Here is a 14,471-nt window from a genome sequence, read left to right on the forward strand (position 1 = left end):
GATCAGGACAGAAGGACGTGGATAGGTGCCTTTATTGAACAGCAGGACATCACACACTAACTTGTTGTTTCTTAGCGGTGCAGAAACTACCCTTTTTTGTTGTTATATATTGGTCAACCAAGAACTAGCCCTGTAACAGGCACTTCTGTATTTTACCACTGGGGGGCAACAATCCACTCTATTACAGCCTCAGTCACATATATGATCATTCTGATCATCCATCAGTATTTTTATATCTATGAAAGCGAAGCTGACACTGTGAGACTTCATCGAGGCGTGAGCGTCACAGCAGAGGCCTTTGAGTCAAAGTAGCAGGATCAAACAGACACACATGAAGCAGAGTTTCCTGTCCTGGCTGTTTATAGCAAATAACCTTAAAATATTCTGCAGTGGAACAAAAACTGAAGAGCTGGAAGGAAAGCAGCAAAAGTCAAAGTGAATTCATGACGATGTTTATGTGAAGTGTCGTTTGGATCTTCTTCTGCTGCTGGTTCGGTCAGTTTTGGTCTGAGAGACAAACCTGCAGCTCAGACTCCAGCGCAAAAAAAGACGTAAACACGAAGCGCGGACGCATCACAATCTGCGGCTGTCGGCTGACGTGCGCTTTGTGTTTACGTCTTTGTGCAGAATCTGCTCTGGTTTGCTGTTTTAGCTGTTTGGTGTTTGTTGAAATTTTGTGAGCTTTAACCTGAGATTCTGGAAAATCGTTAATCCAAACCCAGCCCTGAGTACAAACAGCAGGCAGGAGGAGCATGCTCTCCACCGAGGAGGGGAGAAGGTCAGCAGCAGCTCCTGGTCCAGGTTCTTCTTCCTCAGGACACGGAGGAGGGGCAGCTGCTGCTGGCCTTCTTTACCAGGGTGATGGTGGTGTGGCTGCACAGAAACCTGAAGGTGGAATAAAAGTAAAGTAAAATTTTATTTATATAGCACCTTTCAAGATAAGATCACAAAGTGCTTCACAGAAGCAGAAATGGACACACGACCTCAAACAAACGAAATCAACCAAAAGCAAGTTTAAACAGATACGTTTCTAACTGCTTTTTAAAAGAGACGAGTCCACAGATCAAAGGGAGCCACTGACGCTCTGTCACCTTCTGCTTTTAGCCTTGTGTGCTGGACAGCAAGCTGGTCGCAAGAGGGACCTGCTGGGGCGATGAAGAAGCTCACCGATGTAAGCTGGAGCTACACCGTGCAGGGCCCTGTAGTCATGATTAGGGAAGGAGATGAACCTGTCAACGAGTTTTTCTCCACAAACGCTCCGCTTTACGACAGACACGCTTTAAACAGCAAATGCTGTCGTTTGTCCAGGGAGAGGCTTTTCACACAGGGCTAGTGTAGCTTTAACGGGGCCAATATGATCTCAAATAGAAAGACAACAATTATTAAAAACATTTGTTAATAAATCAACATCGTTAGAAGCAGGCAGAACAAATGAAAAACATCAGAAACGTTAGCAGCCGTAGAGGAATTTAAGGTGCGCGAGCTAAAAACATGACGAACAGAAGGAGGCCAATAAATAGACGGGTTAAAAATGATACGAGGATGTCCGACATAAAACGAGGTCCAGAGAGTGTCCTTTGGTGTGAGTGGGGCCGGACGCATGCTGTGGGAAATGAAGAGTCCATGATGCTAAGAAAACCTCTGGCAGGTCAGCGTCATCATCATGTTGCATGTTAAAACCCCCAATTATTAACGACGTGGACAGCTTCAAGATGGGAGATAAAAAGTCACTGAACTCCTTTAAAGATGGACTGCGGTATTGAGGAGAGTGAACACAAGGAAAGCGGCGGGGCCAGACGGCATCACCGGCCGTCTGCTGCGCTGCTGTGCTGACCAGCTAGCAGGTGTGTTCACTTCCATCTTCAACGAGTCCCTGGCGAAGTCTGTGGTCCCCACATGCTTCAAAAGATCCACCATCATCCCTGTGCCCAAGAACAGCAAACCCTCATCCCTGAACGATTACCGGCCAGTTGCACTGACCTCGGTAGTAATGAAGGTGTTTGAGAGGCTGCTGAAGAACATCATCTCCTCCTCTTCCTACCCCCCCCATTTTTGCACATGTCGAGGAGCGTGTCAGGCTACATTTCACTGTGTATAACTATGCATGTGACAAATAAAGAACCTTGAACCTTCTGACTGAAACACCACACGTGCAGCAGCCGGCGTGCTAACAGGACAGAGGCTACTTCCATCTTTTATATACAGGCTGGTTTGGGGTCAGGTGGTAACTCTGAAAGGAGGAGCTTAAACCCGATGAGCTCATGTTTGCAGGTCTTATTTCTCACAAATACCCGTAGGAGCTAACATCCTTCTCCACCTGCTGTCCTCTCAGCGTGACGAGGAGACGAGGAGGCATCATGCCAAAGAAGATGAAGAAGAGCGTGGGGAAGTCTGACGAGGAGAGACAGGTGCACCTGCAGCAGCGCGCTCAGGCTGAGGAGGAGCTGAAGCAGAAGAAGGAGGAGACGCTCGGCCTGTTCCTGAAGGTGACACAGAGGGAACACCTGGATCACTGTAGGGGGCGTGGCCTCTTTGACTTTCTGCTGCTGGCTCTTGTTGAACGCCTCACACTGTGTGTGTGTGTGTGTGTGTGTGTGTGTGTGTGTGTGTGTGTGTGTGTGTTGTAGGACAAGCTGCAGAAGGAGCAGAGGAACACTGCTGTGAACCTGCTGAAGCTCCACGACGGCTGGAGGGCAATCCTCCGCCAGACCAGGGATGCCGAGCTGCGCCATGACATCATCGTGCTCCAGCAGACGTTTGAGAGGACGCTGGACGACCTGGACAGCACCGTCCAGGTGCTCCGCCCCTCGCCTGTGCTCACCCCGCCTCCCACACTCGTCTTACCCCGCTGACCAGACTCCTGCCCGTTTGTGTTGCAGAAGCTGATGGGCGACGTGCAGGAGACCGAGCGCCAGGAGGCGCACATGCAGCGCTGCCACCTGCACCACATGGAGGCGCTGTGGGCGCTGCAGGCCGCACGGCTGCAGGGTCTGCAGCAGCAGTGGGAGCGTGCCCTGGAGGACGTCAGCGCCAGCGTCAGCTCTCAGAGGTGAGTCGTATGCTGCGCTCGCTCACCTGCCGTCAGCGCCTCCTCCAAGCCTGTGAGCTAAAGTCAGAGTCACATGATCCGGTGGCCTGAAGCCGGTGGAGCTGTGTTGACCTCTGACCCTGTGTGGCGTTTCAGGCAGCAGATGTTGGAGCAGTCTCAGCAGCAGGAGATCCAGCTGCAGGAGCTGACCCTGACGGCGGAGTTGCACAACACGGACGCCATGAATGACATCAGGATGCTGCTCGAGGACACGCTGGCGATGTACACGTGCTCTCTGGAGGAGCAGGTATGGCGCCGGCCCGTGGTCTCCCTCTACCTCTCAGGCCCGTCCGGCTGCGCTGACCCCTCTCTGTGCACAGGTGGCTGCTCTGGAGGGCAGGGAGGAGGTGAGTGACGCCACCCAGACGAGCTTGGAGCACCTGCAGAAAAGTATCGTCAAGGTAACGCAGCTCGAGAAGCAGCTCGCAGACAACCAGAAGAAGATCAGCGAAGACTTGAAGACCACCAAGAAGCTGGAGGTCAGTGCGCTCACAACACCTCCACCTGTCTCTGAGCTCCGCTCATACGTACAGGTGTGTCACAGGTGTGTCACATCCACAGTCAGCTGACCCGGGTGAGCCAAACACAGTCCTGGAAACGAATTATCAGTCGTTCAGGCCACGCCCCCTAATAAATACCTTAAGTCCTAATATGATGCCTGCAGCTGTTTGAAGGAGGAGTTTGTGTGTAAACTGTAAACGTGTTCGTTTTAACACGCACTCACTGTGCTCGCTCACTTCCTGTCAGGACGCCGTCCGCAGGCTGAGGGAGAAGATGATCTCCAACAAGGCAGAAAACAGCTCGCTGGAAGAGGACCTGACCGCCACCATACATGAGCTCAACTGCAGGTCTCACGCACTCCAGGACCACCTGACCCAGTCGCACACGGCGGCGAGGAAGAGGCTCACCGAGCTCGCCGTCCAGGGTGACGCCGCCGCCAAGAACCTGCAGGCCGTCGTCACCAAGGTGAAGCCCGCCTCACCTGTCTGCATCACCTGTCGGAACTGCTTCTCACCCTCCGTGTGCTCCGCTGTTTCAGGGCGAGAGGGTTCTACGGGCCGCAGACATCTGCCACCGGCTGGAGACGCAACACGACACGTTACTGACATCATCATCATCACGACGCACAGACGAGTGCCAACAGGACACGCCAGCAAAGGTAGGCTCCGCCTTCCCCAACCTGTATCCTTTTAGTTTAACTTTAGCGAGCTCCCAGGTGGGTGTGCAGCTTCTAAAACAAGCACAGTGCCAGGAAGCTCCTCCCCCACAGGTACAATATGGCCTGCAGACAGTTGTCAGCTCACCTGTCCATCGGTCTGCAGGACGTCTGTAGGTTCCCAGAACTGCAGCAGCTGCGGCGGAGCAGCAGCAGCGCTGTGCTGCAGCGTGAAGCTCTGAGGAAGCACAGCAAGGACCTGAGGCGTGAGAACGAACAGCTGCAGCTTTTGCTGCGTCAGCATGACCACCACGCCCACTTGCCCCCACTACACGTGGCCCGAGCTCCAACCACCACCAGCACCACACCTGCTACTGCGAGGGGTAGGAGCCACGTCACGGTCATCGAAGCTGCCCACGCCGTCTTGAAGCAGTGACTAATTAAAATGTGTTCGCTATGACGACCAGCAGGACGACTCCTGATGTGCTTTGAGCTTTCTTGCTAAAGGGGCGTGTCCATATAGGAGGGACCGGCCTGCAGTATACTTGAGTACTTTTAGTCGAGTATTGTGTGAAAGTCTTTGTATGTTCTCCAGTTTCCAAGTGTTTGCTGCTCTGATTGAACATTAGCTCGCTCTACAGACAAGTTTGTTTTGGGTGAGGAACAGAAATCTGTGCAAAGCCTTTTTATACACTCCCACCACCAGGGGGCAGAGTTTCACCAGGAAGTAGCCACTCACTTGTTAGCATCCAGGTACCAGCTTGGATAAACAGGAAGTATAAACAGCATGATATAACTTCCGTAAACTTTTCCTGACGAGGTTTTGGTCTCAGCTGCTGTCTTTGGGGGTCTTCGGGTCGTGGCTGCTGGTCGGCCCCACAGGTGTGGCTCTGAATAACACCCAGCAGGTAGCGCCACATACGGCGAATTAAACACACAAAAAAGAAGAGAGAAAAACATGACCGTGAGGAAAAACAACTTTAAAAAGGTGAGCTTAGCAAAGGTGACTCACTGACCTGAATACCTGAAGTGACCCTCACCTGGTTACCGCTGCTAACGCCCATCAGGGCCTGGCAGGTGAGGGAAACGTGATCTGCTGATCTTTTCATGGTTTGTGGTGTCGGGTTTATTTCTCATCCGATGTTCTGACTGTGATGGAGGGTGGAGAAGTTACAGGAACTGTTTCTGCTGTGAGCCAAGCTGTTCACCAGCTAATGTTTGCAGGTGAACAGCGCCCCCGAGTGGAAAGCACAAAGAAGGGTTTGAGGCCAGCAAACCAAATCCTCTTCCTGCATTTAGACTTGTTTTTAATGAAAGTGTGTGACTGAGGAATACATGAAATCTTCTTATTTGCTGTGTTTATATAACATCTGAATAAATGTACAAGAAAACCGAAGGAGCCAGCGGGGGGATTTATTTATTAACTGCTTATTTTCAGTATTTATTACTGCATCGTCCATTATATATTCTTTTATTTTCATATTCAAATAATACTTTATTTGCTTTTTTGGGTACTTTTCCATATTTTTTTAAATTTAGCTTTATTTTATTTTACAACTTGTTATAATTAATTACCCGTGTGTCATAGTAATATTTAATACTACAAATCTAAATAATTTGAAATATAAATTCTTTATTTAAATAAATCATTTAAATTCCATAATTTTATTTACAGAGTGCTGAGTCACAGCAACAGCGGTGCTTCAGACTGTGAGCCCACAGTTACAATTATCCACGCAGTGAGTTAATTACCTCATGTCTTATGTACCCCACCAGAGTGTTTTTAATGTAAAATGTACCTGAGCTTAAACACAACCAAACCGAAATCCACGCGCGGGTCAGAGTCCAAAGGGCGGCACAGATCCACAGGGACCAAAACACGGAGGAGTAAGAAAACGTGGAGGATGCGGGCATCGATCCCGCTACCTCTCGCATGCTAAGCGAGCGCTCTACCATTTGAGCTAATCCCCCGCTCACGGCGAGCATACGGGAAACGTCCTATTCAAAGAGCTCAACGCCACGTGTCAGATGAGGCGCTGACACGTGATTAGGCTCATGTCGACGTGTGATTGGCCGGGAAACAGCAGGGTGGGAGGAGCGGAAAAAATGCAGGCAAAAATAGAAATGATGGCGGTGACAGCTCAGTGCGATCTGCTCACAGGATAAAGGCGGAGGCTGACGTCACTCAGCAGCGTTTTAAACTGTGAGACGGTTTAAAAACATCCATTTAACAGAAATACGAACAGAGGCGGCTGAAACTCAGCAGCTGTTATTAACGCAGAACAGCGTCATTAAACGTTAGAGCGGGCGCTTCCCAGGTGAGCCCCAAACAGCTGGATGTAAGTCGCACTAATGCCAGCAGAGCCGAGCTGAAGAACAAAGAGCGTGACCGCTGCCCGTCTCCATGCTGGCCCCGAGTCCAGCTTCTCGGCACCCTTACTACAGTTTTACCAACACAGTGTGTCCTTGTGTTATGGGGACATACCGGTACATGTGTTCACAAAGCAGCAAAGTGGGGACCCAGGTATGGTTACAGACAGAACAGGGCCCCACAAGGCAGATCAGGGTTACAGACCTGGTGGAAACTCGACTTCCTGTGTGTGTGTGTGTGATCTATCTGTGTCAGGTTTAAACTTTCTGAGGACATTTGACCCTGTGACGCTACATCGACCGTTACTCAGTTCAAGCTTGATCATTTTTGCTTATGACATACAGCTCTGTGTACTTTACCTCATACCGTTTCTTCTCAAGTGATGACCCTCTTCTCATAAAATACCAGCGTTAGTCTCATGTCAGGACTAACCCATAAAACTGGGTCCTTGCATTCACACGGGGACTGTTTTTGCCTCTATAAAAGCAGACGATTACACACAGAAACTTCAGTCTGATGTTGGGACTGTTTCACGCGACTTTTCATGTTTGGACGCTTTTCCTGGGCGACTTTGTTTTTGTACAAAGACTTATCACCATATCTAATTTTAGGTCTTCTTTATGTTTTTCATTAGAAATAATGAAAATGATTATTACCATATTATTTCCCATGAAAATAAGCCTTTATTCAAATGTCCTGTTTTTGTGGCGAGTCATGATTAATCCCCACAAAGACAGACATACAGGCGTGTGTGTGTGTGTGTGTGTGTTCAGCTGCCACATGCCAACACATCTCAGCTTTGTTCTATTTCTGCTGCAGGACTCAGTCATGGTCTTTATACAGCAGGTGAACACACACACACACACACACACACACACACACACACACACAGGAATGTAGCTGGAACTTTCCGTGGGTGGGTGCATGTGGGCGGTGGTCAGCGTATAAAAACAGCAGGGAGGACGGCCATCAGGCAGACAGACTTGAGACTGAAGCAGCTCGTCCACCACCTCCACCTCCAGGATAACAGGATGTTGTGCCCCAGTGTCATCCAGATGTCCCCCGCCGCCATGACGCCTTTCCTGGACCTGCACTGGCCCGTCCGCAGCCTGTGGCCTGAGACCCGGCCGCTTTTCTACCACATTGAGCGGGAGATGATCCGTCACATGCAGGAGATGAAGCAGAGCATCGAGTTCATGGAGCGGCTGCACCAGAAGATCTTTGAGGAGATCGATCAGACATCCTCCTGCACGGGGGTCTTCAAGCCCATCGCCTTCCAGGAGCTGGGGAGGGACGGCACCACCTTTGCCCTCAGCCTGGACACGAAGGAGTTCTCCCCGGAGGAGCTGTCGGTGAAGCAGGTGGGCCGCAAGCTGAGGGTGAGTGGCAGAACGGAGAAGAAGCGGGAGGACGGGAAGGGCTGCTACACCTACAAGTGCCAGGAGTTCAGGCAGGAGTTCAACCTGCCGGACGGCGTCGACCCCGAGGCCGTCACCTGCTCGCTGTTGGGAGGCCAGCTGCAGATTCAGGCGCCGCGGGAGAACCCCGCCAACGACGGGAAGGAGAGGATCGTCCCCATCAGCTTCACCTCAGCCCCGGCCGTCACCGCCTCCTCCTCCAGTGCTGGAGCAGAGGGGAGCGGCACCCCCACCTCAGAGAGCACCCCCACAGAGAAAAACTGAAGCCTCCCAGCAGTCTTTGGTCTGTAGTTTTACGGGAACGTTTTTCACTGTTTGTAATAAACTGTCAAGTTTAGCTTTCAGCGATGACTCATCACCTACACGTGAACAGTGAAGCGCCTCCGTCTCCCTGGTGCAGCTTTATCTGCCAGACGGAGGCGACATGGAGCTGATCCCCCACCCCCGCACTAATACTTTATTAAACAGTCTTTAGATATTCGCACCTTGCCCAGATACTGGTTTCATCACTGTTCTCTGCACTGGTAAAGTTCTTTTAAACTGGTTTCTCTGGCACACGTTTTCTGTGTCAGGGCTGAACACACACCCGTGTCTGAGCTCCAAACATCTGGCTGCTGATTGAGTTGAAGTTAAAGAACCTTCAACATTTTCCTGACATTTGCTGTTAACCCATTTTTAATAAGAACTGAACCTGCATGTGCTTCCTGGACCGTCCATGAACTGGCGGCGTGCTCCTTTAACCTGTGACTGTGAGCGAATAAAGACACGAGACACCAGTTTTTCCCCTTTCTTTGTAAAATAATTCTCAATAAACTTAATTTATTCACAAACTGCTTTTCAAATTGCCATGTCGTCATTTTTTTGAAATCACATACAATAAAAAACATTTTCTAAAAGACAAGAGATGTCCGAGACTCTCGCTAACTCTGTACACGGCTCCTCCTCCTCGTCACGGAGCTTTTCTCATTTTTTTTTTTTTCAAACACGATGCGTTCATGACGACAGTCTCGCCGTGCTCAGACATCAGATTAGAAATATTAAGAAAAACAGCAGAAAATGAACAGAAGGACTAAAAATGTAACAGCTACAGTACACGTTTCCTTTTCTTCTCTGTTAGTTTCGTCTTTTTTTCTTTTTAATGTTTACAGAATAATAGAGTATGTTTACTTAAGGCTTATGCTGAGTGTTATGGACCAATCAACAGAACCGAACCAAACCAGGAGGCGGGCGGGAAGGGTGTGTGTGTGTGTGTGTGCTTTCCTATGTGTGTAATGGGGACACTGTGTTTAATTGTGTTACAGGGACACAGTATGAATTTAGGGTTTTTCCTTTCACAAGTTTGGGAAAATTAACCTGTAGCCTTGTTTTTTTTTCTTACCTTCAGCACTGATCAGGACTTTCTAAGTGACACCTATCACAACTTTAATTTAAACATGTAGCACCCTGGCGTACCTCTGCCAATTTATTCTCGTGTCACAGGCGTTTTTCATGATCGTTAGGTGATTTAATCATCTTCAATTAATATATCCTAACATCTTTAATGAATAAACACAATTTCTTAATGCAAATTCAAGTTCATAATGATTGTTTAAATCAGTGACTCCCAAAATGCAGACTGGAGCCCCCTGGTGGGCTATGAAGATATTGTAGGCAGGCCGCATCATTAATTGAAATTCAGTTTGAAAATTACAAGTGTGTACAGTAACATATTCATATAAACAATAATAATAAAAGGCTGTTTGTGATATTAGTCATTACTCTCGCCTAAATTTACAGCTCTTGTATTAAAGTTTGTGTCCCAGTGCCACACCTTAGCCATAAACTGTGATATGCCTGGGTAGCATTAACAATGTACAGCCAACAGTGTGTGCTATTTAAGTTTTTAAGTGCTATTTCAAGGTAATACATCACTCTTGTCACTTTATTAGGATGAGGATTTAACCTTTAGAGGCCCATGTGAGATTGTGGTTTTGCAGTGGGCCTCAGCACTCTGGACTTTGGGAGTCGTTGGTTTAAAGAATTCAGTGAAACCCATCCAACATTTTCTAAGATTCTTGTGCTTCTATATTTTTATGCCAAGGTAACATGCTAAAGGCATAAACGTGAAGCATCAGAGGAAGACGACTGTATTTCTGAATATGTTGAAAATTTGAAATACTGGCTTCATCAGTGCTAACACAGAATCACCAGCAGATATTACATGTGACACGAAAATGTACAAACTGTCACAAAAAGTGAAACTTTGCATTTCATCATCGATGAGTTTGAAACCCACAAAAAACTATTTGTTAATGAGATTGCAGCGCTGCCCCCTAAAGGCAGATCGCAGTAACTACACAAGCTAAAGTATTGCTAAAGTTTGAGCCAAACTAAACCTTAGTCTTACACTCTAACAAAATAAATAAATATTACACAGTGTTTTGAAATAAATACAACATCTGCATTACTCTCTCAGTTTACTTCATTAAATTTACCCACATGACTTTATCAGATACTCCTCTGGCTACTGCTGCTCTGCTAAGCTTGGCTAGTTAGCGCTTAGCATTAACAGTTTGTTGTTTATGGTGGAGTGCAGCTGTTTAACTGAGATCTTGGAGCAAAACGATGTTTTTTCAAAATAATGGAAACGGTAAAGAGCGGACACACTAGCTTTAACTTGTTTTCTCCCCCAGCGTCACGTACGTGTAACACATAACAAAGTCAAGTCTCATATAGTTACTGCGTTGAGCTTTTGTGGGGCACACGACACAAAAACGTGACACATACAAAACTGTAAAGAACGAAGTGGACGCTCAGAGGACTGTTTTTGTTGTGTTTTTGAGGGTTTCAAGTTAGAATGAGAGCAAAGTCACTTTTTCAGCCAGCGTTTCCATGTTCACAGCGCACGATGTTTCTGAGCATCCAGACTGAATCCAGACTCACAGAAATGTGTAATTGCTGTAACACAGAAAACTCTCGCTGACCTATAACACTGCACCTGTAACCAAACCAACCGTGTGCGACTGGTACACCAACAGCTACACCTGCTGGGACAAACCTTCATAAAGTCCAGCAGTCACACAGAAGGAAAAGAGGCAACGTGCACTCCAAATATTAGAGACGTACTTTACTTTGTCCTGACAACTTCCTCAAAAAACTGGAGCTCGGGCTTCTTGGATGGTCTGTTAGTACAATTACCCACACAGCATGTCAGCACCTGTCAGTCAAAGAGGCCCCTGATAATACTAATGATTTACACAGGTGAGCTGGGAGTCTATGGCCCCGAGTGGGTTATAAGCCCCACCCCCTCCGTGTTAGCCTAATGTCTCAAAGTGTTTGTCATTACGCCGACGTCTGTTCGCATCAGCTCGTGTCCACTCCTTCATGTGGATCGAGCTCGCTTTCTTCAACCTGTTTGCCCGAAACGTCAAACTGTCTGGATACAAGTCACATGACCACCAGGACTGTGACGTCAGTGCCAGAACACACACACACGGTTACTCATATACTTGTGGGGACATAACTGACATAATGCTTTCTCTAACCGTAGCCGAACTGTAACCCTGACACTAAAACCACGTTCTGAGTCTCAAACATGACTTCAAAGTCGAGGGGACGGTCCCCACAAAGATATGAATACACACACACACACACACACACACACACACACGGGGGGGGGGAGGGGGTTTGGGGTGTGTGCAGCAGGAATCTGTGAACACTCAGGTGAACAACAGCATCAGTGGCTGCCGGCGCTCAGCACGGCCGCCGGGAGCCTGAACGCATCACCACGCCGAGGTCACGTGACCGGACAGGTGTGTGTGTGACATCAGATTTCACGATGAAGCGAACACGCTCGATTGTAAACGGCAGCGCCTCAGGAACGAGCGCAGAGTCGCTGAGCGTCGCCTCTGTGAAACGGGACGGCGTCCAAGTGAAACGCCGACCTGCGTTTACAACGGAGCCTGAAGCCGAAGGGATGAAATATCGCTCAGTCTACGTCCCGTTCTTCTCTAAGGTCAGAGGTCAGAGCAGATTGAACCCCGGTTTGTTTATTCTGACCTTGACGATGTTTTCACGCTGCAGCGGAGCAGCGGTACCACAGCTCTCCTGGAGAGTCGGTGGAACTCTGAATATATTTACAAACGTATTCGCTTTTTATTCTGGTTCTTTTTCGTGTGATGGAAGTGATGACCCCTCCCCCTGTGGTGCTGAACACTACAGTGCAAAGTTTAACCTTTAACCCCGAGACCCTTCAGACTAAATGTTTCTCCTCGGTACCTGATCCATATTTTAGTTTCCTGAACGTCACCTGACACGTTTCGTACTCGAACGTTTCAGGAAGACGAGCTCGGGGTTCTGTTCTGGTTCGGGTCGGCGTGGTGATGCTGTTTCAGGACGCTGCTGCGGCATGGCGCTTGAAGGCCTGAGGCGAGGAAACTCTGTGCCTCAGAGGCAGAGCGTCGGGCGACGGCGCCTCAGGCTCCGGGTGAGCGTTTAACGGCGGCAGCCACATCATCACTGTCGTGTCGATCAGCTCGTCCAATGAGAGAAGGTGTTGTTCCTGAGAGCCTTGCTGATTGGTGGCAAGGAGGCGCCGAGTGTTGAGATGGTGGCGGTCCAGGAAGTGGGGATGGGGGGGTTAGATAATTTCAAAATAAAACTAAAGAACAGAGAACAGCCTTCATTTACAAATACGTCAGTTTTCTTCTATTAAGTTCAAGTCCAGCTCTGTACAGTCCCGCTCGAACACCGCCTGCTGCGCCGCCTCACGCTCGTCTGCTTCCTCCTCTCCTTCGTCGTCCTCGCGGCACTCCTCGTCGCTCTCGCTCAGCGGCCCGATGCTGGTCCTGCCCAGGCACTCGGCCGGCGAGCAGGAGCCCCGGAAGTCGCCCATGAAGGGCTCCATGCCCATGCAGAGGTCGCCGCCGCAGGCCAGCCTGCCGCCGCCACGCTCCAGACACTGCGGGTCGATGCTGCGTGTCTGCGGGATGAAACATTCACAGCTGTAAATCTGCCACTCGAAGTCTGAGCGTTACACAACCTGAACAGCCAATAACGCAACAGAGGCGGAGCTAATACTAGTTTCAGGAAACATGGACTCTCGTTTCACTGTCACGCTGACGACTGTCAGATCTACTTAGAAAGAACTCGACAGACTCGATGGCGTTAAACGTTTTGAATGTAAATGATCGATCTGAGATCGACTGTGTGGACCCTCCGACCCTCGTTTGTCCTTCTGGAAAAGTCCAGAACTCCCCTCCAATATCTGGGGTTTGGCGGCTCAGCTGTGTGCTTACAAATAACTTGACTGACTGGACGCTCGCCTGTCGATCAGTAAACCGTTCAGTTCTTTGAAAACAAACCAGCAGCGTGTTTTTATTACCTGTGTCATCTTGGTGAAGTCGAGGACGGGCCGGGCGCAGGGTCTGTCGGGGTCGCGGCGTCTCTTCAGACCCGGTTTGAGGAGCAGCAGGTCACATGGCTGCGAGTGGCAGCGCGGTAGCTGTGGCGGGAGGCTGCGGCGCAGAGACGACGGCGTGCTGCAGGCCGATGAGGGCGAGGCGGGAACAGGGCCGCCCGCGGTCACGCCGCCCGCCGTCGTGACGCAGCCAGGTGGAGGCGCCGCTGCCGCTTGGCTAGGCGCTGGAGGTGGGGGCAGGAAGGTGGAGGCAGCAGAGTCTCTGATGAGCACCGGGGAGAGGGAGAAACGCCGCTGAGGAGGCGGGGGCGGGTGAAGTGGGGAGGGAGAGGAGGAGCAAGAGGAGGGGGAGGGGAAGAAGCAGCAGCAGGCTCCTCCCCCCGCCGCTGCCTCACTGGGGTCCCAGGGGAAGCTCCACGGTAGCGGCGAGTCCGGCGACAGCGCAAGGCTAAAAAAGGTGGGGCTGGACGAGGAGTGCAGCGACGAGTTCAGGGAGGAGCTGGGGGCGCGGAGAGGACAGGCTCCGCCCCCTGTCGCTCCCACCCCTACACCCCCTCCGGCGACCCCTCCCCCTGTGACCCCTCCCCCTGCTCCACCGTGGCACTGCTGGCGGCTGACGGGCGTCCAGACTCGCGAGGCACTGGGCCGCCACGTGTAGCGGCAGCGCGACAGGTCCTCGGGCACCGACAGCGAGCGGCAGTGTCGTTTGGGTGGTGGAGGAGGGGGGGGTGGGGGTCCAGGGCCTGGAGGGGGCACCGGCGCTCCGGGGAGGGACAGCTCGGACGCTGAGGTGCTGGGCGCCAGGGGGCGGTGCTGCGGCAGCGGCTGAGAAGGGGCCCCGTCCAGGGGGTCGCCACCCTCCTGCAGGTGAGCATCAGGCGGCACCAGCACCGAGGGGCCGGGCGGGAAACTAGAGCTCAGCAACCCCCCCTGCAGGCCGGACTTGGAGGGAGGGCAGAGCTGCCAGTAGCTGCTCTCTGAGGACACACACACACACACACACACACACACACACACACACACACACACACACACACACA

General features: G+C 50.6%; 3 protein-coding genes and 1 non-coding gene across 5 annotated transcripts in view; 2 read left to right on the top strand and 2 right to left on the bottom strand.

The window, feature by feature from the left end:
- Positions 1-2,150: 2,150 nt before the first annotated feature.
- ccdc65 (coiled-coil domain containing 65) lies at positions 2,151-5,640 on the top strand. The gene is made up of 8 exons (XM_005947725.2): positions 2,151-2,486; positions 2,628-2,795; positions 2,880-3,049; positions 3,185-3,335; positions 3,409-3,567; positions 3,836-4,054; positions 4,128-4,247; positions 4,411-5,640. The coding sequence occupies exons 1-8, from the start codon at positions 2,358-2,360 to the stop codon at positions 4,678-4,680; spliced, it is 1,386 nt and encodes a 461-aa protein (XP_005947787.1). The 5' UTR covers positions 2,151-2,357; the 3' UTR covers positions 4,681-5,640.
- Positions 5,641-6,142: 502 nt separating this feature from the next.
- On the bottom strand, positions 6,143-6,215 carry trnaa-agc. Its single transcript has one exon. It is a non-coding gene; the product is annotated as a tRNA-Ala (tRNA).
- Positions 6,216-7,646: 1,431 nt separating this feature from the next.
- LOC102302723 (heat shock protein beta-11) lies at positions 7,647-8,863 on the top strand. Its single transcript, XM_005947724.3, has one exon. It carries the CDS (start codon positions 7,647-7,649, stop codon positions 8,295-8,297), a length of 651 nt encoding a protein of 216 aa, XP_005947786.1. The 3' UTR covers positions 8,298-8,863.
- Positions 8,864-11,124: 2,261 nt separating this feature from the next.
- The window catches only part of fam53c (family with sequence similarity 53 member C), a 20,872-nt gene continuing 17,525 nt past the window's right edge, over positions 11,125-14,471 (bottom strand). For both annotated transcript variants that reach the window (XM_005947727.3, XM_042213963.1), the window contains 2 exons: positions 13,396-14,408; positions 11,125-12,993 (listed from right to left, as the gene is read on the bottom strand). In XM_005947727.3, the coding sequence (XP_005947789.1) occupies positions 12,709-12,993; positions 13,396-14,408 (1,298 nt within the window). In that variant the 3' untranslated portion in view covers positions 11,125-12,708. The remainder of the gene's footprint in view (positions 12,994-13,395; positions 14,409-14,471) is intronic.

Source organism: Haplochromis burtoni, unplaced genomic scaffold, assembly GCF_018398535.1.
Source record: "Haplochromis burtoni strain Fernald_Lab_line unplaced genomic scaffold, NCSU_Asbu1 Contig_505, whole genome shotgun sequence".
In the NCBI taxonomy this organism is placed as follows: Eukaryota; Metazoa; Chordata; class Actinopteri; order Cichliformes; family Cichlidae; genus Haplochromis; species Haplochromis burtoni.

Excerpts from the sequence above, each read along its gene's own strand:
- ccdc65 (XM_005947725.2), top strand. The coding sequence starts at position 2,358 with ATGCCAAAGAAGATGAAGAAGAGCGTGGGGAAGTCTGACGAGGAGAGA. Across the intron at positions 2,487-2,627 it reads CGCTCGGCCTGTTCCTGAAG|GACAAGCTGCAGAAGGAGCA; the intron begins GTGACACAGAGG and ends TGTGTGTTGTAG. Across the intron at positions 3,568-3,835 it reads AGACCACCAAGAAGCTGGAG|GACGCCGTCCGCAGGCTGAG; the intron begins GTCAGTGCGCTC and ends ACTTCCTGTCAG.
- LOC102302723 (XM_005947724.3), top strand. The coding sequence starts at position 7,647 with ATGTTGTGCCCCAGTGTCATCCAGATGTCCCCCGCCGCCATGACGCCT.